Raw genomic sequence first — 27,887 nt, forward strand, 5'->3', positions numbered from 1 at the left:
TTAAGTCATGGAAGACAAAGTTTTTAGAAACAGGTTCAGTTCATAAGGGGACAAGCAGTGGCAGACCATCAATTTTTGAGGAGATAGTTGAGGCAGTTCAAACTGCCTTCATCCGGTCATCACAAAGTCAATTAGAAGAGCTTCACTAGAATTTCAAGTGCCAAGGAGTACAGTCCACAAAGTAGTGCACAAACATTTGAAATTGTTTGCGTAAAAAGTCCAAATTGTCCAGGAGGTAAAGCCAGATGATCGTCCAAGGCATGAAGAATTTGCTAACCTCATCGATGAGGATAATGATTTTTTTTTGCAGCGTGTTTGTTTCTCTGATGAGGCAACATTTCACGTGAGTGGAGTAGTCAACAAACATAATGTAAGGATCTGGGAATCTGAAAACCCACATGCCATAAGAGAACACATTCGAGCTAGTCCAAAACTCAACTCAATGTGTGGTGGGGACTAATGCATGATCGAGTGATTGGCTCTTTCTTCTTTCTTGAAAAAGAAATTAATGGACATGCCCAATAATTATGCCATTCCCCAGCTACAGAGATGCAACCAAATGTTATCTTTCAACAGGACAGAGCCCCCCCCCCCCCCTCATTGGTCTCGTGATGTTCGCAATCATCTTAATCGAGAATTCCTGAATCGCTAGATTGGCAGAGATAGTCCAATCCCATGGGCCTGCCCTGAGATCACTGGACATTACATCCCTAGACTTTTTTCTTTGGGGGTATGTTAAGGATCTTGTTTATGCAATACCAGTTCCAGACCTTGTGACAGCACATCAGAAATGCAATTGAAGGAGTCACACAACAAATGTTGGAGAATGTGTGGTGTGTTATTGATTACCGCTTGGATATTTTACATGTTGAAGTTGTTCATTGACTTTTTTTTCTATATGTTATGCATTGAAGTCTAATTTTGTGTTCCATTTCAAGTATTCACTGAAGAGTTATAATATATTATAATGAAAACCAGTGGACTAAATCTATGCCCAATAATTCATATGGCCTTATACAATGGAACCAGAACTTCTTTATTTCTGTTAAGGTCCTATGCATCATTGCCATAATCTGATGGAATGTCTTCACAACTTGTGCAATGACCTCTGCACTTCAGATCCTTGTCCTCCACCACCACTCCAAGGTTTCTATCTCCTCAACTTCCTCCAAAATTTCGTTGCCAAGTGTATACTTTGCATCCCATTGTTGCCTACTAAATTTCAGAACCTTGCACTTTACAACATTGAATTGAGAGTTCCATACTGTTGCCCACTCATTCAATCTATTCAAGTCCTCCTATAAAGCCATAACATCTGCTTGAAAAATAAACTAAAACTTAAAAAATATGCAAAAACCATCTAGAATATATGGATCCCCCCAAAATTTACATATCTGATATCTCTCTATTCCTAACAGTTGATATAGACAGTTCCATATACAAACCTGCTAAGCAGTTGGTAAAGTCATTTGCCCCTATCACCGACAACTCTTCCTCTTTTGTAAAAAATTCAGTTCATTTTAAAACTAGATTAATAAACCACATCCTTAAAAATTCAGACATCATGATTAGTTCTGATGTACATCACTAATCATTAACGTACCACTAACAGACCTTGATTTGATCAAGTATTCTCCCTTCCCCTTATTTATTTATGCTTATGGCTACATGAAAACTGGTAAGTGAAAAGTACAATCACAATTTCCAGAAACAAATGATGAAAATCTTAACATACAAAAGTTCATTACATAAAAGGCACAACCTGCTTTCTAAGTCTTTCCTTTTTTTTTAAAAAAAATATAAAGCAAAAGTAACTTGTCATAATTAAGCCAGGGACAATTATCGTCCTGCTGCACCAAGTATGACAAGGCTGCATGTTCTCACAATACTTCACAACATAAAAGTAGCTGTATCCGAGGTTTAAGTAGAGAGCAGTTGTGTCCTGTGTGAGAAAACTTGATCCATTAGAGGAGGCCCATTTCACACTGTATAATCATCTTCTAACATGAGGAGTTCTGTTGATACTAAGAGTAACTACGAGAATAACGTCTTTGTGATGAGACGGGACCGTGATCTTCTGTTTCCTCCATAACTACCGCCACCATCATACCAACTACAGGTCAAGGTCCAGGCTGGAAAGCCAATTCAAGGCCTCATCTGTCACCTTGTGGATGTCTTGTAGGCCGCCACCGTGAAATTGGCCCCTTGGGCAGTCGTACACAATATGAATAATCGTCTGAGCCATGGGAGAACAATCACAATAAGGGTGATCTGACAGTCCCCATTTATGTAGAAGATAGCCACATCTGCCCTGACTAGTTCTGATCCTGTTTATAGATGACCAAATCTTCCTAGGAAGATCAAAACCAGGCTGCGAAGCACAGGAATCATCTACCAGGAAGCCGTTTGTTGGGAGATTGTTGGACCAGCATTCTCTCCATATGTCAGCTATTGATGGCAGCACAGCTGAAGAGAGTTCGTGGACCAGAGAGGCTTTCTAGATTTAAGGCGAAGACTAGGTGGGTTTATGAGAGTCTGGTGTAGGGGTAGGAGTGGGTTGCTTATTGCTTTATAAAATTCCTTAATCGAGGTTTGTCTTCTCTGTATGTGTGGTGGAGCAATGTTGGATATAACAGGCAGCCAGGAGAGAGGGGGGTGCTTCTCACTGTCCCACTAATTGTGCGCATGGTAGAGTTCAGCTGGGTGTCTATAATGTTAGTGTGTGTACTTCTTTCCCAGACAGGGGCACAATATTCTGCTGCAGAGAATGTGAGGGCTGTGCAGACGACCTTAGTACTTCTGCTCCACAACCCCAGGTTGTTCCAGCAAGCCTTGAAATGATGTTATTTCTGGTTTTAATTTTATTGGAGAGGTTGATGATGTGCCTTTTATAGGTTAGGCTTCTGTCCAGGCTCACTCCAAGGTATTTTGGGTGAGGCTCATGTTCTACCATTTTTTCACAGAAGAAAAGGTTGAGTTGTCTATTCGCCTCTGCATTGTACAGGTGAAATACTGAGGACACTGTTTTCATTGGATTTGGCTTCAAGTACCACTGCTTGAAGTACCCTTCCAGGGCGTTCAGGTCTGTATTCAAGGTTGATTCTAGGTTGGTAAAGGAGGTGGATTGATGTAAGATCGCTAGGCCATCGGCGTACATATACTTGCTTGATCTGGTATGAGGTAGATCATATACATAGATGTTAAAAAGTATTGGGGATAACACAGAGCCCTGAGGAAGACCGTTGTGAAGGAATCTGGGCCTGCTCTTTTTTCCGCCAATATGAACCCGGATCTTTCTGTTAGAGAGAATAGATTCAAAAAGTTGTAGAGTTTTTTACACTTTTTAATATTTCCTAGTTTTAGGAGGAGGCCCCTGATCCAAACAGTGTCATAAGTAGATGTTAGGTCAATGAAAGTGGCTCCAGATTTAAGTTTCTTCTGGAAGCCTGCTTCAATTTGAGTTGTCAGGGCCAGGACCTGGCCATGGGAAGGCTGTCTCAATCCCTTCTCCTGACATTTGATTATTCAAATTTATAGTCTAAGTTCATTATTCCACATGGAAATGAAAAATATCCAAACTGGATGGAATGGATCTATATAGATGAATCTGTTGTCTGGCAACAAGGTCCAATTTATCACAGATAATTTTTGAACATTTAAACAGCAAACATCCTAAAATACACTTTACAATAGAAAAAAAGGATCATATAACTATCAGCTCTTTCCAGATATGTCACATGCCATTGAAATAGTTCATTATCTTTTTCTATTTACAAAAAGCCAATATACATGTTGAATGATATTTATACAAGGAATCACACTCAAGCTAAATAATAAGGTATCCTAAAAAACTAACATACAGAGCAAAACTGGTTTAAACACTGTCTGGTATACTGCTAGTTCGGTGTTTTGGCTATCTATTCCAATGATGCAGCTCTTGTCACATATGTTTATGCAATGACTATAACTCCCACAAAATAAATAAAATATTAAGTGCCTTCATAATTCACTCACCCAATACACAAGACCACAGCAAAACTGTCACTATCTGGGCACATCCAAAAAAAGAGTGCTTAATAAATATAACCTTCACACTACAATCAAATTATATATCAACTGAGTAACCTCATCCATTCACTAAGGGCAAACAACTCCATTCTACATTGCACCTTGGAATGTATGAAATGCATTGTACCTGTGAAATAGCTTACTATGGAGACAGGAATACGTTTTGCTATCTGTCTCAGAGAACACAAGAAATATATCATTATGGCAAGTACAGACTTGAAAAGCATGCTTTAGGTACCCGTTCACACAGGATTAGATGGAAGAATGTGAAGTGTTACACAGAGGTCATTACAAATAAGAGAGACCTTTTTTTGGATTCAGCAACAGCAAGGACATATTTCCCTAACTTCAATGTCTGAATTAATTTACTAAAACTTCATCATCATCAATTTCCTGATATGTACCCCCCAAAGGGGGGGGGGGTGTTCAGGTTACTATGACAACACAACATAATTAAGTTTACATTATTATTAATCTCCTATCAACAATTTTCCTCCAAATCAATCTATTACTTGTCAGCACTACAATATTATCATATCTACCATTTTGTGCTTCTAAGGCACTTCTGATGGAATCAATTCACCTACACCTTGGTCTTCCTCTGGGTCTCTTGGCATCAAACACCTGTTATGCTAACCTTTCTTCACCTTCCAAGTAGCCATACCACCTCAGATTCCTTTCTAATATCTTCATTTTTAATATGATTCTGACACTGGTTCACTCCCCTAATTTTTCTCAGAACCCTCCTGTGGTCTCTAGTCTCTGATCAAGTGCTTTATTTCTAACCCAACTCTCAGATCCATAACTTAAACATTGTTTTGTATACTGCTAGTTTGGTGTTTTGGCTGATTTCTCTCTTATTCCATATAAATTTATTCAGCTGGTTACCCACCATACCAGCTTTGTTTATTCTGTTGTCTATTTCCAGATTTAACCTGCCATCTTCACTAAAAACTGTTTCTAAATAGTTAAAATATTTTCCTTGTTCTATGAATGCAGCTGAAGTTTTCTATGCATTCTTTTCACAGTTTTGGTCTTTTTTTGGACTTTTTTTCACAGTTTTGGTCTTTTTATTGCTGATTTTCATGCCAAATTTGTTACAGTTGTTATTCAATTTAATTAGTGAATCCTGGAGATTCATACCAGATGTATTTAGGAGTACATCATCTGCATAAAGCAAAGAGCTAAATTTAACATCTCCAATTCTAATATCAGGCTTGATGCCACTTTCTTTCAAAATGTGATCCATATAGATGATGAATAAGAGTGGAGATAATGTGCATCCTTGTCTTGCTCCTGATTTTACATGGAACGATCTTCCTGTATTTCCTTCAATTCTAATTGCTGACGGACAACTTAAATATAGACTATAAATTACTCTTATAATGTTCTATTCACCCCATATAACTGGAGTGTTTTGAAAAGCTTTTCTCTAGGGACCTTGTTGTATGCCTTTTTCAGATCTATGATACTTAAGTACAAATCCTTGTCATGTTCCCACAATTTCTCAACTAATTGTCTTAAAGTGAAAATCTGATCTTGACAACCTCTATTTGGCCTGAACACAGCTTGTTCCTTCTCCAAATTTCTTTTCCATAATCTTTCTCAACCTCCTCCCAAGTATGCTTGCATAAATCTTACCCAGAACACTTAGTAGAGAAATTCCTCTGTAATTCTCGCATTCATCTTTATTCCCTTTTTTATAGATGATACTATGAGAGCTCATTAGGAATTCAACCTTCTGACCAGGTCCTCTGAATTATGCAGCATAGCCACTGCAAAACTTTTATACCTTCACACTTAAGCAAATTCCAGTCAAATATCATCTACTCCAGCTGTCTTACCACATTTCAAGTTTTTGTTGGCTTTTTCTACCACAAGTATTGATATGTACTCCTCTTTGCATTCCTCTGGAAAATTTTCTAGTATGGTTCTGTCACTGCTTGGCTTGTTTAACAGTCTTTCAAAGTAATCACTCCAGACATCTAGGATATCCATATCTTCAGTTTTATGTCACCTTTATCATCTTTGATTCCTTTTACAGTAGCCTTTTCTCCATTTCTAAGCTTCTTCAATAGCCTCCAGAACATCTTGCCACCTTTCTGATATTTGTTTCCTATATTCTTACCAGTCTTTCCACGACTTTTGTTTAGTGATTTTTACATACACAGCTTAACTTTCGTACATTTTTCTCTGTATTCTTTTAATGCATCTGCCAACTTATTTGCTACGAACTTTTTGTATGCTTTCTTTTTTTCCAGGACTGCTTCTTTAATTTCTTGTGTCCACCATGGTGTCGTGTTTTTCTAGCCTTGTGGACATCTTTGCCACAACTCCCTAGCTGAACCAATCAATATAAGACTTATTGATAAACTGACCATAGATATTTAAATTCGTACAATATTGCCTACCAGTTTCGCTAATAACCGACTAGCTTTCACAAGGCTCGTACAGTACAAAAAAATGGTAAATGCAAAAAAGGTTTAAGAATACAAAAAATGTTAGTACCTGCTAGATAGCTAAGGTAGCACATTCGCGTGACATATCTACTAAGCATCATGAACAAGTGTTACAATCAAATGCGTAATATGATTATTCGCGTACTGTAGTTCTGTTGAACTGAGAGAATTAATTACATTTTTCCAAGTATCGTTCAGTATGGCTCCTTGATTTTTGTTTAGGTTGCTGTCTGTACGTAGTACTACTGCTGCTTCTTTGAATAATCAATGTCTGTAATCATTATCTACATAGGACATAGAGCTGTTACCCCAGTCTATAGTGTGGTTCGAAGTTGAAAAGTGATGTGCTAAACCAGAGGTGATTGTTCTGTTGTGATTTACATCGCCAACATGTTCTTTCTGTCTTATTTCCAGGCTTCTCGAAGTTTGTCCAATGTAGGAAAAACCGCACGTGCATGGAATATTATACACACCTGGATATTTATAAATATCCAGGTGTGTATAATATTCCATGTACGTGCGATATTTCCTACATTGGACAAACTTCGAGAAGCCTGGAAATAAGACAGAAAGAACATGTTGGCGATGTACTACCTAAATATTGAAATCTTTCCACTTCTTCTAAAATCTTTCCTCCACATCTTATCTTTGCATTATCTTCTATTTTTCTGCCCATTATCATTATTTTGGTCTTCTCTGTATTAATCCTTAGTCCATACTCTTTACAGGAGTTTTCAATTCATTGAATAATTTGTTGTAATCCATTTTCACTGTCTGCCATCACCACTACATCATGCGTATACCTTAAGTTATTGATGATTCTTCCATTTATTTTTATTCTTTCTTCTACATCCTCAAGTGCCTCTCTAAGCATCTGTTCACTATGAAGGTTAAAGGATGCATCGGTAAAAAAAATTTTTTTCACTTTATTGCAAAATGTATTACACTTCATAGTGGCACTATGGTTAAATATTTTGCATTTATAATGTCCATAATATAAACAGAAAACTTAAACCACTACTCACCATATTCCAGACATACAGCAATACACCTACACAAGTATATAAAAGCCACATACAAAATAATACTGGTTTCCAGGTAATTTCAATGCGTGTGATAGCCCAACCTTTCGCCAAGAGTAGTAGCAAGAGCATAAACAAACTCTAAAAAGAAAAAATAATAATAAAAAATAATGAAGTAAAAATAATGAATAATAAAGAAAAAATAATGAATCGTTTTATTTTGCAGTAATACTGCAGAACAGTATAATTTATGATACTTTTTTTGGCTTTTTAATAAAGCCTCAGCTTTCTTTTGAGAATTATAATGAAAATCAAATTATACTTTTTACTTTGAAATACAGATTTAAATTAAATTTGCACATTAAACAGAAGACTGGAATAAATACAACATTAATAATGCATTAGGAAGCTTTCATTTCGATAAGTAAATCATAATCATACTGCTACAATTAGGAGGCAGTGTTCTGCAACACACACACAATTTGTTACAGTTCAATGTGTCAAAATCAATAGATTTCATCAACTAATTTCCAGTTCAATAACTTATAAAAATAAAGCCAACAGAAAATGAAGTGGGTGAGGATCCTGATATTAGTTTATTGAGAGAGGCCAAGTGACAAATTTTCTTATTTTTCTTTAATTAAGTATTATTTTTCACTAACATTAAAAATTTTTAAATTGGATTATAATACATGAAATATATCATAAATAAATATGTTTTTTGTTTGTTTGTTACTTAACTAAAAAATAATGTGGACTGGTTAGTAACATCCTTCTCCAAGCAGTTCAGATGTTTGATCTCTGAGCTTTAAGTTGATAGATAAAGTTATTCTTCAGTGTCCTTATCTTTTTCCTTTAGTTTTCTCTCAGATTCTCATCCTAGTTTATTATTATTATTATGTGACACCTTCAGGGAGTCTAAAGACTCATCGAGGGAGGACACCTACTGCTACAATGGCTCTCTGTCTCCACCATTCAAATCCACCAACTACACCAATGTCATCTACCATTCATCACCACCACTAGTATTTCCACAGAAAATCACAAACATCCATGCCCACGGTGGGATTCCAACCCACAGCCTTTTGGCTGGATAGTGGATACGCTAACCACTCGGCCAACCAGCCCAGCAATTATAAGCCATTCTTCAAACATCCCCATTGATGATACTGGATTTCTGGTTCCTTAGTTTTTGAAGAAAAAAAAAAAATCAAACTGGTCTGTTCTTATGTATTTTTAAACAGCAGCATCCTACACTTGATAAGCCATTCTTCAATCCCCAATGATGATACTGGATTTCTGGTTCCTCAGTTTTTGAAGAAAAAATTTAAAAAAATCAAACTGTCAAAAAAAATACATAATAACTGTCTGTTCTTATGTATTTTTTAACAGCAGCATCTTACACTTGATTTTCAGTAGTATTTTGGAAGCATATGGGATAAAGCTGATGATCCTAGAATTCATAGCATTATTAGCCTTTTTTGGAGGTGGGGGGGGGAGTGGATCATTGTTGATGTTAAACAACCTTTTAGCAAATGATTCTCACTGTATATTCTATTTACTAATTCCTGTAGTTTGCTAAGAAAGTTTATCTCCTCTGGCTTTACAACTGGATTCCAGTACTCTTGTTGTGTGAAAGGATTTCAATGTTGCATCAAATTCCTTTTTGGTAATTTTCAGTAAAGGCTCTTCTTGAATGCCTCTGTGTTGGTTTACATTCCGATATTACTACATTTTGGATGGCATCATATTTTTTCCTGTGTATCAGAAGATGGAAGTTCCATATACTGTCACTTGACACTCTACTGTTCTTCGAGCAGGTTCTTTCATTTTTATCTTTGTTCTTTTGGCTGCCTCCACTGATTTCATCATCCTTTTTAATTCTTTGATTATCTCGTTTTTGATCTGCTTCTAATTCTACCTACCTTCTTCTGTATTATTATTTCTGTATTTCCTTCCTACTTCTATTTTGTTCTATTATTCTTTGGCTATTCTATTCAAGGTTTTCTTGATTTCATCCTTTACCTCCCCCCCCCGCGCCTCCAAACAATGGAACTTGTCCCATAGTAAGACTTTCATTTAACAGCCACGTTAATAGCAGTCAGTTGCTTAGCACATTCCCTTACTACACACTGAGAAATCCCATCTCATCCCCCTTGCCTTACTGATGTCTACGAATACTAGACTGTTTAGTATTTGGAATATATCCTCTTCATTCACTTCTACTCCTCTACCCTTTCTTTATCTCCTCTAGGAATAGATCCAGTTTTATCAGGATGGAACACCCTAATAAAGTGATCATTAAATAGCTTAACTATGTCATTCATCTTGTTCACCATGACTATCGTCTTCATCCAGTAAAGTAATCTACCCACAATCATTTCCCCTCCAACTTGCCACTGTTAGATCCTGAATGAAGGAATCTTGCAAAGAAATCATTCATTCAGAATCCAACATATTAAACTTACAAAAAAAAGAGAAATACCTGCACATCAGCTAAAATTAAAAGCAAAACTTCTTCACTTTATGTAGAAAACTTGCATTCCTTATTTCATGTACCATATATTTAAGCTATTGTGATCATATTAAGATTTTATTAGAGTATGTTTTATAAGAGGGATAATCTGACTTAATTTAAGCCTCACTTAAGCTGTGTAAAATTAACTGTGAGTTATCAAATAGTTACTAAATAATAATTCTTGGAAGGTATAAAACTACACGTGTACAGCGTGACGCTGGCAGCAGTTGCTTAAATGGAACGTATATTGACGCGTATTCCGTGAATCCAAGGGATGAACACAAGGGGTGAAAAGATATGAGTCGTGTGCAAAGGGGACTGAGGAAAAAGAGGGCGCTCTAAGGAGGAATATAAGGAAACGAGCACTGTATCAGAGAGCTCTCTTGTCGTATCGTTTTCCTGTTTGGTGGCTCGGAAGTTAGCGGGAGTTCACGTCAAGGGGGGATGAAGTGTCTGTAATACGATAAGATGTCAGACAGCAGGCTTTCTTGAAAATGGAGAAGGATTCTACGCAGAGCTGAAGGTAAAAATTTCCAGTCCTAGCAGAATCAAGCCGTCACTGAGAAGTCCCATCGAGTTGTTCCTGAAACGCAAAGATTTAAGTCCGTTTTCGGCAGAAATAATGAAGACAGCATAACCCCTACATTGGCATGTGGACAGCAAAGAGAAAAGAAGTAACCAGATGCACACGTGATGCTGAAAGATGCAGAAAAAGTTCGGTAAGGTGAAATTATTCTATTTTGTGTATAAAATTCATTAGAAGAGAGAAGATTGTTTGCAAATGTGAAATTAAGAACAGTATTCTAAAGAACTCTGTGGACAGTCTCTAATTAGAAAGTTAACCTACTTTGAGGTAAGAAGAATTGTTTGGAAGAGATCTTTTGCAATTGTATGTGATAGGATTAACTTAATGAGATCAGAAGTGTGGATTTTAGTAACTGAGTAACATTAGAATGTTTATATTATAAATAGCATTACAGAAAGGAATTTTAGTTTAACTTCATATCATTTGCTATCTATCCCAATATGCAGGTATTGTGTTTCGCATGCTTTATGACCTTTAATTAATTTAGAATATGTTAACCTCTTAACTCGAGTTTCATTTAGTAGTGAGTCAAATTGAGTGTAAGAAATTTTGTGTATTCTGTTTAGATATTCCAATAAACATGTCATATTTACCTAAGCCTGCATCATGCCTGATTACGATTCCAAACTACCACTTATAAAAATAGAACCTATTTTGGAGGGAAGGAATTAGGAAGTGAATATAATTATAGATTTAGGTCACGACTGCAATAATCTGAATCTATACAGCAGTGTTAAAGTAAGATATTGTGTAAGAAAGCCTCAGAATCTAGTATTGTCTCCCTGAGCAAGGATCCTTTTCTGCTATAGGATACTGGCTGGTGCAGCAAAAATTTGCCAGTATCCGAAGAGGAAACAGTCCTAGACATAAATAGATGTAAGCATATTAGGCCTGATATCTGAAGAAGTAAAATAGCGATAGAAAGATAGAATAGGAAGATATAAGGCAGTAAAATATAGGGAAAGCAACGACATAACAATAGAGCAGCTGGTAGGACTTTAATTGAATAAGATTTTGAATAAGAAAGGATTCAATCAAGCAACAACTAAATAAATATAAATCGTATAAATAAAATATTTAACACCACATAGTGAAAAAAAAAAAAACTGGTATTCTCCTTGGATTGTGGCACTAGTCTCCCCTTGCATTCTGATTTTTCTCTGCTTACTATACTAGTCACTTTCCATGCCTGAGCTTTATATTCCTCATGCATTTGTTCTTCACCTTTCTTTATGTGCTTAGCATATTCCCTTATTTCTCTCTCCATATATCCTGCTTTCATTTGACATTTACTCGCATAATCGTGGACATCCATCCATCTCCCTCTGTCACACTGTCCAACGTCAAATCCATAGACACCTCTTTCACACTCCCTTCACTCACTAATGCTACTGATATCTATCAACTGGCACTGGCTCGTTTCCAATGTATTACTTCCACTGACCTAAAGCCCGAGACAATAACACTCAAGTCACCCAGCTTTTCCCGTTGTATACATTTAATGCACACATACACCCCTATTCCTCACCTGCCACATTTTTAATCCATGGGATGCATGCATGCTAAGAAATCCTTGACTATGCTATAAATAATGTAATTTTTTAAGGAACAGTGGTCTGAGTGACAATGTATTAGCTGTGGTGGCTGCATGATAGATAAGACCACAGTTATATAAAAAACAGAGACAATAAATTTGTACCAAAAATCCACACCAGTCATAAAAAAAAAGGTCATTTCAATAATGCAAATTTTAGTATATATATTTTAAAATATATATACAGTTTGAAGAATGAGAGTTTGAAATGTGCAGGTCCACTTATACACAGTTTTTTATGAATAAATATATTGCAAAAAGTTTTGATGATTTGCGTAATTTGAAAAAACTCGCAGATGAACAACGGAGCGTGGAAATATCGAAAAAATTAAAAAAAAAGTTAGGTATGTCATGAATGCATAAAATATATATAAATACTAGTATATTTTATCATTTACTACAATAAAGTATACACAAATCTATTATAAAAAGTTAAAATTCATCAAAACTTATGCACACATGTCCGCCTCTGGGTCTGGCTCCCACTGAAGAGACCTCAATAACGGTCAAAACCAGTCTGGGTAGTGACCGTTCCCATAATGCATAGCATTATACGTATCCACAAGGAGATGTGCTTTGTATTATGGGATACTAAGGAAAGTGATGAGAACTCAGTCCACCTTTGCCACGAGTTGCCCCAGTTCTGAAGATACTTCAGGTGCAAATTTTGTTTGCTTACACTTGGATAAAGGATTAAACTAAACATATAATTTATAGTCTAACCAAGTGAAAAAAACCTCCAACATCTTTCTCTAATCCAGAGTAATTTAATAATAAGGTGTAACACCTTTTGGCAACTGGCATATGGAAATATGACTTCTGCATTGCTTCAACCTTGTTATCACCTCTGAGTCTGGCTCCTACTGAAGAGCCCTCAATAAAGGTCGAAACCATTTCGAAGCTTAGGTGATGGATGGCAATGCTGTAGCCAATGAAGTTTTCTAACTGAGACTCGGCTGTTGCTGTTACCCAGGTAGAAGGGCAAATGAGAACTTAGTCTACCTCTGCCATGAGTTTCCCCAGTCCTGAAGATACTTCAAGCGCAAACTTTGTTTGCTTACAGTTGGATAAAGGATTAAACTAAATATATAATTTATAGTCTAACCAAGTGAAAACTTCCAACATCTTTCTCTAATTCAGAGTAACTTAATAATAAGGGGCGACACCCTTGGGCAACTGGCATATGGAAATATGACTTCTGCATTGCTTCAACCTTGGTATCACCTCTGGATCTGGCTCCCACTGAAGAGATCTCAATAAAGGTCGAAACCGGTCTGGGTAGTGACCCTTCCCATAATGCATAGCATTATACATTTCCACAAGAAGATGTACTTTGCATTATGGGATACTAAGGAAAGTGATGAGAGCTCAGTCCACCTTTAGAAGGAGTTGCCCCAGTCCTGAAGATACTTTAGGTGCAAACTTTGCTTCCTTACACTTGGATAAAGGATTAAACTAAATATATAATGCAGTATTAATTAGCATAACATACAAATTTTATAATGATTCATTCATTAGTGTATAGACTAGGCTACTACGAAGCAATCATATTGATTGCATTAGGCTACCATAAAGCAATCGTTATTAATATTATTATTATTATTCAGGCCTATATGGAGTCAAAAGACTCATCGTGGGAGGTCCTTTCTAAGAAACACAAGCCTATCAAGACTCATCGAGGGAGGTCCCTCCTAGGAAACACAAAGTCTATCATACCACGCCTTAAACGCATTGACCGTTCTTGCTCTCACCACTCTATCAGGCAATGCATTCCATGGTTCAACCACCCTCCATGCAAAGAAACCACTCCTCACCCTCTTTCTCACAGTTTGCTTTCGTAACCTCCAGGGATGGCCCCTTGTCCTGCTGTTCAACCAAGCGAAAGAACTCCCCAGTGTCAACCCTGTAACCACCTCTCAACAATTTAAAAGGCTCAATCATATCACCTCTCCTTCTTCTATCCACCAAACTCTGCAGTCCACACTCCCTGAACCGATCCTCATAATTAACATTGTACAGTCCTGACACCATCTTTGTTATCTGCCTTTGTACCTGTTCCACAGTTAATTTATCCCCTTCAAATCCTGGGGACCAGATCTAAGTGTGGTCTGATCAGAGTCTTATACAACGGAATGATAGCCCTTTTATAGGTCATCATTCCGTTGTATTTTATAGGCCAGTGTCCTTCTCATTATTGCAGGAATCCTCTGTGTTACCTTCACCACCTGTGCAATATATCCCCCTAAATTTCAGGTTTCTATCAATCATCAACCCCCCCCCATCTCATGTCTCCCCCTACTTCCTCCAGTTTAACTCCTCGCCCGTAGCATATGCAGAGTCCCATCGATGTGTCCCAAACCTCAAGACCTTACATTTTACTGCATTAAACTGACGCCCCCATTCATTTGCCTCTATCTAGCTTATTCAAATCCTCCTGCAGGGCTATCACATCTGCACTATTACTAATAATCTTTACCAGCTTTGCATCATCTGCAAACAACTGAATATCCCCTTGCAATCCTATTGCTGCTTCTTCGTTATCAATGCATGAATTGTTATATCTGTAAATAAAATATGCATAATTTCTTTTTCATGTTTTTCATAATTTCATTTTTGATGTCTATATTAGTAGTATGTATAATATTGACAGTGTTTTGTATCTATTAAGACAATATTGATGTAGGTACTGAACAGATATATGATTCAAAAGATATGTTTTGGTGATTACACCACATTTTTTATTATTCAGTTATACAAAATACTGAAATAATAGTTCCCGATAAGTTTCGTAAATCGTAGGATTTAGATCTTCAGGGGGTAAATAGTATAACTTAAAGTTTAAACAAGAGAATTAATAAATACAAATCATAACTGTCTGGCTATTCATAAACTCAAATAACAGAATGCAGATATAAAACATTATTGACGTTGAACAATACTGGACGATGTCACATGTTTATGTTCTCGTTCATACAGTCCGAGCTCAGATTGAGGTAGATTTTTTATTAGAGCTGACCACACTTGATGGAGAATTAAACCTTGATTTTTATTGCATTGGGTTGGGTTTTTTTAGCATATTAGCAGCTTCTGATGAAAATATCGTCCACATAGTAGTCATATTTTTGGTTTTTTATGGTAATTCTTAAGAGCATTGTTTTCAAATTTTTCCATAAATAGGTTTGCTAATACCGGTGATAATGATGAACCCATGGCCAAACCTTCTTTTTGTTCCCAGATTCTGTCTTGATAGGTGAAAAAAGTATTGTTTATATAATGTTTAAAAAGATTTAAGATGTCCAGAGGGAAGAGATCTTCTAGAATATTCAAAAATATGGCTACGCTATGTGGACGATATTTTCATCATATTTAATGGAACAACAGATGAACTTATCAATTTCAAAGATTATCTCAACAATTTGCACACCACCATAAAATTCACTTTAGAACAAGAAGAAAATAAAAAACTTCCTTTTCTGGATATTCTATTAGAAGTTAATGAAGAAAGTAAACTCTCCTTCTCAGTATATAGGAAGTCAACAAACACTGGAAGATTTCTAAATGCAACCTCACACCACCATCCTTCACAAAAAATAAGCATAATTAAAACTCTTCGAGACAGAGCATACAATATCTCCAGCACACAAGAAAGATGTAATGAAGAACTAAAATACTTAACACAAATCCTCCAACAGAATGGATATGAAACAAAAACCATCAAGAGAATCCTTAAAATGCCTCCAACTAACAACACAATAAAAACAGGATTATAAAAACGCAATCTCGCTTCCTTATATCAAAAATGTTACAGATAAGCTAGTCAAATTAATGAACAAACACAACATAAAAGTAGCCTTCCTTCCTATGGAAAAAATCTCAAGATTCCTACATCCACCAAAACCACCTCATCATCCTCTTAAAAAACCAGGAGTCTATAAAATCCATTGCTCTTGTGGGATTTGCTACATAGGACAGACAGGAAGATCTGGAGAAATACGCATGCATGAACACCAAAAAGACATACAATACAAAAGAGAACAAAAAACGGGTCTTGCTTTCCATACCACTTCCACTGGACACGATGTACTCTGGCAAAAAACGACGATGTCATACATAGAAAACAACAGTTATATAAGAAAATTTAAAGAAGCTGCTAATATGCTAAAAAACCCAACCCAATGCAATAAAAATCAAGGTTTAATTCTCCATCAAGTGTAGTCAGCTCTAATAAAAAATCTACCTCACTCTGAGCTCGGACTGTATGAACGAAAACAAGAATATGTGATATCGTCCAGTATTGTTCAACGTCAATAACATTTTATATCTGCATTCTGTTATTTGGGTATATGAATAGCCAGCCGGTTATGATTTGTATTTATTAATTCTCTTGTTAAACTTTAAGTTATACTATTTACCCCCATAGATGTAAATCCTATGATTTACGAAACTTGTTGGGAACTATTATTTCAGTATTTTGTATAACTGAATAATAAAAAATGTGGTGTAATCACCGAAATATATCTTTTGAACCAATTAGCCACAGAAGTCTACGCCTGCAGATATATGATTAGTGTTTGTAAGCAGATGACATAAGCTTATGGTATCGATAAATACAGTACAGTATTGTAAATGTATTTTCACTTCCTTATGATTTCCTGTAATAATATTTAATATTTTCTTTTCTCTAGCTTACTTTATTGTAGAATATGGTATTTATACATACATACCATACAAAATATGTGTTAATCGACTGTTTTTGTTTTCGGTAAGGCTTCTGGTCAACAGTAGGCTATTAGTAGTTGAGTTTTTGGGCAATCAAAATTTATACGTGGATTTCAAACAATGCGGGGGGGGGAATCACCCTAATCTCTGCATTGTTCAAGGGTCAACTGTATATATATTAAAACCATGTTTAGTTTTATACTGCAAAGCATACTTACTTGAGAAAGCAAATGCATAACTTCACCAACAATTCCTAAGACTTCAACTCCTTCACCATCTACAGCAAATTTAACCATATGGACAAAATTGCAGAAGACAAATATCAATTGCAAAACTGCAGAACTAGTGAATAATCTTGTGATGTGGTGGTGTTGGTGAAATGCAGCATACAGTTGTAATGGTACAAGCACAAGATACACTGCTAAGAAGCCAAGATACATTTCAACAGTACCCTTAATGAAAAGAAATTTAATTTAATTTAGTATTAAAATAGCACATAAAACATTAAAATCCACATTTCTTAAAATTTCTTCAAAATGAATAGAACTGAAATAGCGATACAGTTTCTTTGAGCACTATATATTATCAAGTACAATTAACTCTCACAACAGCAAACACTTTTATAATAACTATCACTATTAACAAATTACTGAAAAAAGTTCTGATAATAGCTTCAAAGTCCTTAATTTACTATAGTATACCTTCCATTAAATATTTTTATGAGCTCACTACATTGAGAATATTATAAGAAACAAAAAGTTAATTGCATAACTACATAATCTCAAAAAAGCCTATTTTTTGGAAAAAAATTAATCACTAAACTGAGGTAACTATTTGTAATCTTAATCTGTAGTAGTAATAACAATTAAATCATGAAAAACAAATAATACTAAATAAAACAATATTTGAACATGTAGACATGAGAGCTTATTAATAAAATATAAAACCAAATGTTTCGATCATCTTTAGTGAACTAGCAATTCAAACGTTTATGGAATTGGCCAGCTTTTCCAAAAATTATCAATATCAGTGAGACTTGGTTGACAGAAGATAATTTAGTTATAGTGATAGAATGTAAATGTTACTGTATTTTCAGCAAAGACAGAAGAAATAGGATGGGAGGAGGGGATATTACAGAAGAATAGCCAAACTGCAACCAGAAAAAGCAGAAGTTAAGAAGGATTTTAAGACTGAGGGTGATGGTTCATTTGAAGCTATATGGTATGAGATAGAGGCCAATAGCACAAGATATATTTCTTGCTGCTATAGGATATGGGGAAGGGGGAAACCACACAGAAAGATGAGGATACCATGCATAGGTATATTAGCACAACGAATGCAGGCCAAGCAACTATTATTATTATTATTATTATTATTATTATTATTATTTTCCTGACCTCAGGCCATAGATTAGTGAGAGGAAAGGGCATATAGCAAGATGGAAATGAAATTTATACAGTTGCTAAAGGATAATTATGAGTGTCTAAAACAGAATGTGATATAGGGGACAAAAGGTTTGAGACAGCTAGATCTGATATCAGCATCAGGAAATTTTAAAGTTTATTAGACCCATGTATTCACAAGAATAAAGGTCAATTTTTATTAATGCAAATATTTTGATCAGAAACTAACTGGCCATCAGTAGTACATCAGTGCATCAACATAATCACAAGGTGAAGCCAGAACAAAGAATGTTAATTCTATTTACAGTGCTCAGCCATGTACTAGAGTGACACCTTATGAATAGTTCCAAAATAAAATAAGATTACAATTAAAGCCAAATTTTGGCTTTAATCGTAATCTTATTCTTGCAAAAGTGTATAACCCAGGTAGAGATACTGCAGTTGCTGATGTGACAGAGGCATGTGAAAATTGAGGTAGATGAAGTGGAAATACTTAGCATACTGAGAAATATCAATGTGAATACAGCAATGAGATTGGATAGCATGTCAGGTGATGGTGTTTCAAGAATATGGAAAAGAACTGCCAGTCCCTCTGCCCAAGTTGCTTAATCTAAGTATTCAGCTCTGAAGGGGTTCTAAGGAAGTGAAAAGAAGGTAAGATAGTTCCATTACATAAAGGAAGTTCCAAGACATAAGTAGCAAATTATAGACTGGCTAGTATCCCAGGAGTAGTGGTTAAAGTATTTGGTTAAAGGTAGAATTCTGGAATTAATAGACAGGAATGTGATACTCTAGGTCAGAGGTCAGTAATGCAGTGCCTGCATGCGCCATGGCGCCCACAGTGAATTTTTAGTGTGCCTTCAGAGAAATTATTGTAAACTGCTTTGGAGCTCGCAGCAGTAATTTTACAGTGTAGATCGCAGTATGTCTGTGAGATACATTCATTACTAGCATCTGCTAAAATGCAAGAAAACGTAAAGAAAAAACACTGCAAATATAATACACGATGGTACAAATTAAGTGAATATTGAATCCAACATTATTTCATAGCCGAATATAGAAACTACAATAGTTTCGTGTCGAATATATAGAAACTAAAAGTTTTGGCGGATGCAAGCATAAGTAGTGCCTTATGGGCAACTCGTGGTAAAGGTGGAGCAAGCTCCATACTTAACCGTTAAAGAATAATCATGTTAACAATTAGCATGTATCTGTCAGATCAGATGTAAGCGCCTTGCTTTATCAATCACAATGGCAAATGTATTTGTTTATTATGCAATAATAGTGTGCTATTTCTAAATAAAGTAATATAGAAAGATATTTCAAAACCATTCATGCCAATTGTAATTTTAAGTTTAATTATTTAAATCAGGAGGAGTTGGCAACGCAGCGCCCGTCATGGCACCCTCAGTATTGCGCCCTTCATATTAATAAGGTTGCCGACCACTGCTCTAGGTCATGCAACAGTAACAGCTCAGTTGGATAAGGAAAATGGTTACACCATGATACTGGTAGATTTTGTAAAGGCACTGAGAGAATACTACACAGAAAAAAAACAATTACATAAGTCAAAGCAAATGGGAATAGATATACGAGGCAGGCAACATTATAAGGGGTGGCCAGAGTAGTATATGGTTAAGCAGAATCCATGAAAATGAGGGTGACTAGTGAAGTGCCTCAGGGCATCAATAGTGCTTAATTTATATATTAATGATATAGGGAACAATTTAAGGAAGAGTAATCAGTTGTTTGCTGATAATGCAAAACTGGGGAGGGTAACAGATAATAAAGATAATATAAAGATCATGCTAGATTATTTAAATAAATTAGCAGTGTAAGCAAAGGATAATGGTTATCAGTTCAATCGTAAAATATAAGGTTATGTTTTGAGATGAAAAGATGACATATCATACCATACCATCAATGGATCATATTGGATTGCAGGAAATTGATCAGAGGCCAGGATTTGAAGTTCAGAGGACATATTGCAAAAGTAGCTCTAAGGATTACTTGGCCATTGAAAAATACAGAGGAAAAGTAGAGACTAGTCTCTACTAGTAGAGAAAGGGATAGTATTATCTCTTTACAAGGCTATGAAAGAGCTGCATCTTGGCTATGAACAGATTTAATTATCTGGGTTTCTTGGAGATGAGGAAAGAGTAAAAAGGATCCAGAGACAAGTGAAGATAGTGGTATGTCTTTGGACTGCTACCTATGAGGACAGATTGTGTGGGTCACAAAGTTTAGCTGATGTACAGAAAAGAGGGGAAATGTATCAGTTACTAAAAGGGTTCTATAAAAAAAAAAAATTAATACAGAGAAATTCTGTATCGATCTTAGAGTGAGTGAAAGAAAAAAAAAAAATTCAATACATGATGAGTAGAGAGAGAACCAGGATATTCCTGGAAGTTGTGTAAGAGTGTGGTTAGTAAAGGTGTGGGAATTAATTTTTTTTTTGCTTGGAAAGTGAAGTATGAATGGAGACTGCCAGAAGTGGTTATCAGTGTTCTGACAGTGGATAAATTTAAGAAGCGGTATAACAGATATTGTGGAAATATTGGTTAGAGTGAGCTTCTTGCAATGAGTCTACTGACTCCAAGGAGATGCCCATAATAATGATAACAACAAGATAGACTAACAATAACGGATTTCAAAAGATACAAGCCACATGCTAGAATGGCAGGGCAGAGCAGGGTAGTAGAGTACAACACAATTATACTATACCACTAACTAAGGTGCTGCCGACTTACTGTGATTAACATGCTTACGTCGTGAAGTGTTTCGCACATTTATTGTACACAAGGGACTTCTTTTGGTAGAATTTTATTTGAAATTAATGACATCAAAAATTTCAAACGCAATCAAACAAATGCTTATTTTATGTAATTGAAAATTTGGACAAATGTTAGGACGATTGTTTTTAGTTAGATACTGTGTTTGGCAGTACAACAAATGGTTTTGCTTGAGTCTATGCAGCATAGTTTCTGTCTGTGTGTGTGTGTGGGGGACATGTATTTCATTAGGTAGTGCTGTTTTTATCTCCGTTGTCTCTAATTGCACTATTTGTTGACAAATATATTACAGACTGCAAATATCTCTGTACCTTATTCAGTGATACAATAAAACTACTTGCTTTTTTCTTGCATCTACAGTGTAGTGGCTGTTGGGGAGGGCATGTTCACTATATAGGGACAGTTGTGCTTCCAATCTTGGACAGTATACATGTAGTAGTAGTAAGAGAGTCAGTGACGAGTTAGTGGCGGTGAGCAATAAGACAGCAGTTGTGCAAGGTAGTGAAAATGCAATTTGCATAAATTGCAGTGAAAAACTAATTGAAGATATGAAAGTAGAGTTGGTAAAGATTAGACAAGAGATTAATGTATGACGAATAAATTGAGGAGAATTAAGGATTTGCATGGGAGTGTGAAAAGGAGGAATGGAACAAAAGATTTGAAATAAATATCGAATGATTTGAGAGTGGCAATGTATGGAAATTCGGTGATAAGAGGTCTGGTGAGTGAAAAGGTGCACCAAGTCTCTTTTCCAGGAGGTAGAATGCATAGGATAGTGAACTGAGGTGAGTGAAGATTATGCTAGCAGAGTTGTGTGAGGAAAAAGGAGTTCATTTTGTGAATGTGTGGGACAAGTTTGAGGGCAGATACAGATGTATAAAAGAGATGGGCTACACTTGAATGAAATTGGTGTGAGTCAATTGTAGAAACTGCTGCTGCAAGAGAGAATGACTGAAGAATGTAAGATCTGAGGAAGCAAGAGGTGTTGCAGAAGAGAAGGAGAGTAAGGTAGGCAGGTGTGTGAATGGAGAGGTTGAGCACATGAGTGAAGAGAATAAGAGAGAAGGAACACAGAGTGAACAAGGAAATGGGGGTGGTCAGGGTGTGGGGAGGGCACTGTGTGAAAAGTGTAGATGATGACTTCAGGAGTAGATGTGTGAATGAGCAAGAAAGGATTAAGACAGTCAAGGATGTGGGGGTGACATTTAGGTCAGGAGAGGGGTGTAATATCAGTGATGACAGACAGGAATGGACAGCAGAAAATGTAGAGGAATGTCTGAGAAGTGGGGTTGTGGGATTTCTTATAGAAACAGAAATGAACTAGTATGTGTGTTTAAATGCTAGAAGTATTCGAAACAAGGGGAATGAAACTGTAGCATTGATAGAGTTCATTCGCCCAAAAATGTTGTTATAAATGAGACATAGTTGAATGAAATGACATTCTGACAGGAATAGAGATGGAGGGATATGTAGTCTTTTGTGAAGACAGATAAAGCAAAAAGGGAGGAGGAGTGTTATTGATGATGGCAGAGGAGTTGTGCCCATCTAGGGCAGAGATACAAGGAGCAAATAACAGTGGTTTTGAAGCAGTATGATGTAAAGTGGAAGAGAACAGGATGAAATATTTAGTATGGTGTAAACCTTGCTATAAACCTGGTAATGTAGAAGGAAATGTCTAGACAAATTAGTCTGGCTAATAAGAAAGTGTGATCATTAAAATATATGGCCTTAAATAAACCGTATTACTTATTCCTTTTTTTGCATGTTAATTTAAAGAAATCTCTCATGGCACAAGATCATCAAAATATATGGCCTTAAATAAACCGCATTACTTATTCCTTTTTTTGCGTGTTAATTTAAAGAAATCTCTAATGGCACAAGCATCCCAAACACCAATAATAATACCCAAATTTGATATGGATGGTATAAATTTGTGTGCGGATACCTACCTACCTCTGTGGGTTTGTTTTTTGCAACCTTCTAACATTAATTTGCCAGCATTGTTTTGTTGAGGATGCCTATGAATAGTAATTTATTGAGTTTTCCATTTCTGGCATGAATTTGAGTTTTGAATGGTGACTGTTCATAAAATCTTCAAGGTCTTTTTTGGGTGTGTGTGTGTGTGCTTGCATCCAGTAGTATGAGCGTAGTAGTGTTTATCAATAAATACATCATCTATATATCTCCAACAAATGTGTGGTTTTAGGATTATCTGCTCTAGAGCTTCTTTTTCAAATTTTTCCACATAAATTTGCAGTGGATAATAGAGGTGAGCCCATCATTAAACAATATTTTGGTAGTAGACTTTTCCTTTCCAAGTGAAGAATGAAGATTGAAGGCAGTGATGGAAGGTGTGTGAAGTCAGGTGGAAACAAGTTTGCATGGGTATCCACTGATTTTTCAACCAAAATGTTTGTAAATAATGAAACTACATCTAAAGCCACTAATATATCTAGACGAGAGGAATCTTTATCTGGACGATTTCAATCGAAGGTGAGTTAGCCGATCTCATACAGAGGTAGCAGGGTTTTTTCTCCTGGAAACTCGGATTTTTCATCCCGCATACAGACAAATCGGCCCTTCAGAACACACGCAATTTACAGACAAAAAATACTAGTTGTTGTTGTGGTGGTGGAGGAGGTGGGCAGTAGATGGCGTTGATTCGTGGTTGAGACAGTTGTAGGTGTCCTCCTGCGATGAGTCTTCGGACTCCTTGGAGGTATCAGGAATAATAATAATATCTGATGGGGGAGACTTGTATATCTGTTAGTTTCTCTACAAAATGAGATGAGTTCTTCAAAAAGGAATTCGAATGTCTAATATGAGTCTTGAAGATTTTAGATAGGTATTTGGAAATAAAATATGTTGGAAAGTTTCTGCCATCTGATCTTTAATATAGATGAAGTCATAGATCTTAAAAAAAAGAACTAAAATCAAGACACTAGGCTGTATGGAGTGCCAAATTCACACAAAGCTGATGCCTTCCCCTCCCACCCCACCCAATAGTAGATGGAAGTAACTCTCAAGACTCACACTGGACTCTCAAATTCCTTTTTGAAGAGCTCATCTCATTTTGTAGATAAACTCAGAGATGTAAAAGTTACCCCATCAGATATATTAGTCAGTTTAGACATATTATATCATTACTTACATATGTTTCAGTTGAAGAATCATATCCTTAAAAAACCATTTTCTTTCACCTGACATCACATGCCTCTTCCATCACCGCCTTCAATCGTCATTCTTCGTCTGGAAAGGGAGATTTTTGCTAACAAAATTATGGTTTGGTGAGAGGCTCACCTCTATTGCCTCACATTACAAATTAATACAAGGAAAAACCTGAGAAAGAAGTCCTATCACAGACAATACTAAAACCACACATTTGGTGAAGATATGTAGATGATGTGTTTATCATCTGCAAGCATATCCAAATAAGACTTGAGATTTTGTACAATTTCTGTATAATCACTATTCATGATAGGAATGGAAAAAGATGGTAAGTTGCATTCCTAGATGTCTTGGTCAACTGAAACAACATTGGAGGATTAATATGGAGTTTATAGAAAACAACTCCACACAAGAAGGAAGGCAGATATTTGTATGCAAGGTCATTGCACCATCCTCAAAAAAAGTATCAACAACTTTAAAATGGACTAATTCTTTGCTCTCCACCTTGTGAATGAGATCCGAGGAGAGAAACTCTTAAAGAGACAATGAAAGGAATGTCACCTTTTATAGTATTTCAACAGTCTACATAAACCATAGGTGAAGAAGAAGAAACTTTAAAAAAAAAACAATCTTAAACATAATCAAGGATGTTGAAATAAAAATAAATGAAGAAGTTCAAATCCTATTTTGCTAAGCCGCTACAATGGCTCCTCAAGGAAGTTATTTAAAAATTGCTATTTTCTGATAAACCGTTCAGTGCAAGTCCAGAAATCAATTACAAAACCACTATTCCCTTACTGTATGTTGGCAACACTTCAGGATACCCAAGTTATTAAAATCTGTCAATGTCAAAACAGCTTCAAACCAGTTAACACCTTACAAAGCTACCCACGTTTTCCTAAAGATAACATTACATTTTATAAATACCCTCCGGTATATATAAGATCCCATGTTCCTGTGGAAAGCTGTACGTAGTTTAAACTGGGAGATGTTTTGAAATCCATAAAAAAGAGCATGCATATGATATCGAAAACAGAGAGAAGAAAAAAGTGATCTCATTGCACATACATATTCTCATAGAACATCTGCCTCCATGCCTTACTTGTTCAAAGAATCTTCTGAAGTAATTTGCACACATGGCACATTAAACACCAGGAAATTATACTTCATGACACATGGAAGTCTTTAATTTGTGAATGTAACATACAAGACTTCTTTTGAGCCAGCAATCACCTACAAGTTTTATGCAACAATATACAAAACATGCATGACGTGCCTTATGATGTGTATGACTGACTCACTGTTCAATATCTTTCAATTTGTAAAAAATAACAGCTGTTTGAAGGATTTAAATCTTGTTGTATATTCCTGTAAATCTTTCCAAAAATTCTGTCAGCCAAAGAAAGATAGCAAAAGATGAAGAATACTTATTTTAATAAAAATATACAAGTTTAACTTGTATATTAGATAGGGTGTTGTATGTTAGATAGGGCTAAATGGCCTCGCCTACTCCCGTATACGGGAATAAAAAGGCGTTAGCTGATTTTTTTTTTTTTTTTTTTGAAGTTTAACTTGTTCTATTTTTTTTTTTTTTTTTCAGTATCATGAAAAATGTTATGAACAGAAGGAAGGTTTAGAGTACTTTGAAAAGCAATTCCTGGAAAACTGTTGACACATCATCTGACCAGGTTTGGCAGAACAACTAAAAAAAATTTATGAGTTACATAAACTACTATATTTCTGTATAATTCCAAGCTGTAATTGAAAAAAAAAACAAATCCCTTCCATCTTGGAGGTCTCCAAGCAAAATAAACTAACTTCAACATAAAGAACTGCCACATGACAAGCTAGTAGCTAAACTGAAACATATGGGATTAGATAACAGACTCAGACTAGTAAGTTGGATAACTGATTGGCTGTTGAACAGATATGAGCAGGCTGTATATGGAGGAGTGGTAAAAGAGGAAAGTCTCTAGTGGAGTACCACAGGGATCTGTTTTGGGAGCATTACTGTTTAACTTGTACATTAATGACACTGGGGCCGGCTTAACTGACACATCATAACAGCTATTCACCAATGATGTAAAGTTGGGAAGGGCTATGAGAAGTAGAGCAGATGCTGTTGCCTTGCAGGAGGATCTGAATAGACTATGTGAGTGGGCAAATGACTGGCGCTTTCAATTTAATGTTTCAAAGTGCAAGGTCTTGAAATTTGGTAGGCAAGGTTGGGAAGCAGAGTATACAATTATTGAAGAAATTTTGAAGGAGGTGGAGGATATGAGAGATCTGGGAGTGATGGTGGACAGAGACTTGAAGTTTAAGGGTCACATTACTAAAATTGTAATAAAATCCCAAAGGATTACAGCAATAATGAGGAGGACATTGACATGCAGAAGCAAAGAAGTTATGGTCTCCATGTATAAGGCTTTGATCAGGCCACATATGGACTACTATGCACAGATTTGGTTGCCTGGTTTTCAGGGAGATGACAATGTATTGGAGAAAGTCCAGAGATAGTTCACTAAATTAAATCAGGTCTATGGAATGTCAGATATGAGAAGAGATTGAGGGAATACAACTTACAGAGCCTTGTGAATAGAAGAGAGGGAATATGATTGAGATATATAAGTTGGTGAGGAGTTGTTACCAGATTAATATGGAGAAGATATTTCATAGAGTAGAGAGAGAGACAAGGGTTGAACTAGGGGGCCATCCATGGAAGCTGTATTAGGAGGGTGTGAGCAAGGGATTGAGAAGCAGAGGGTCTTTGTGTGGAGAGTGATTGGTAAGTGGAATGCATCGCCTGAGAGTGTGGTGAGTGCAGAAACTGTGAATGGGTTCATGACAGAACTAGATCTTTTGGTATGAGAGAGTATAGACCTCTCGCAATGAGTCCTTTGATCCATCCAGATCATAATCATAATAAAGAAAACCAACGAATACTGGAGTATATATACAGATATAGTGGTGGACAGGTGGCAATGGAAAGTATTGGAACATACTCTGTATTCACCGGATATGAGTCTTTGCAGCTTCGACTTGTTCCCCAAAATGAAAGTACCCTCAGAGGCCTGCAGTTTCATGATATGCAAGAAGTTCTTCGAGCAGTTGGTTGCACTATCACTGATATCAACCAGACAACACTCTACTGATGGTATTCAACGGCTCCCACAAATAGAACATGGCAGGAATGTAATTGTATAGACTTAATAAACTATTTTACATTTTGTGCACATGTTGCCATTACTTTATTTACAGCCCTCATATAACATTTAGATACTAGGGTTATCCAAATGTTATTCAGCTAATCAGATTAGCTGAATTATTCCTATCACACATAGAATTACACCTACTCAGTCCCCCACCCTCAGCATCATCTTTTTTTTTTTTTTTATGGCTGATACGTGGACGATATTCTATGCATTGGAGAACCAACATGCATCATCACTTTACAAGCATCCCTTAACAACTTCAGCAACAGATAAAATTCACCATAGAAACAGAACGTGAAAAATTTATCAATTTCCTAAACCTGACATTAGTTAAAACAAACAACAA

At 36.1% G+C, this 27,887-nt stretch overlaps 1 protein-coding gene across 1 annotated transcript in view; it reads right to left on the bottom strand.

Moving 5' to 3' along the window:
- LOC150097650 (transmembrane protein 145-like) overlaps positions 1-27,887 on the bottom strand; it is an 86,971-nt gene that overhangs the window by 46,075 nt on the left and 13,009 nt on the right. The window contains exons 2-3 of the mRNA XM_090407114.1: positions 17,185-17,418; positions 7,553-7,690 (exon numbers count right to left, since the gene is read on the bottom strand). Coding sequence (XP_090263240.1) covers positions 7,553-7,690; positions 17,185-17,418 — 372 coding nt within the window. The remainder of the gene's footprint in view (positions 1-7,552; positions 7,691-17,184; positions 17,419-27,887) is intronic.

The sequence above is a fragment of the Typopeltis vanoorti genome, chromosome 17 (assembly GCF_054136105.1).
Source record: "Typopeltis vanoorti isolate ZY-2024b chromosome 17, IOZ_Tvanoo_1.0, whole genome shotgun sequence".
Lineage (NCBI taxonomy): Eukaryota > Metazoa > Arthropoda > Arachnida > Uropygi > Thelyphonidae > Typopeltis > Typopeltis vanoorti.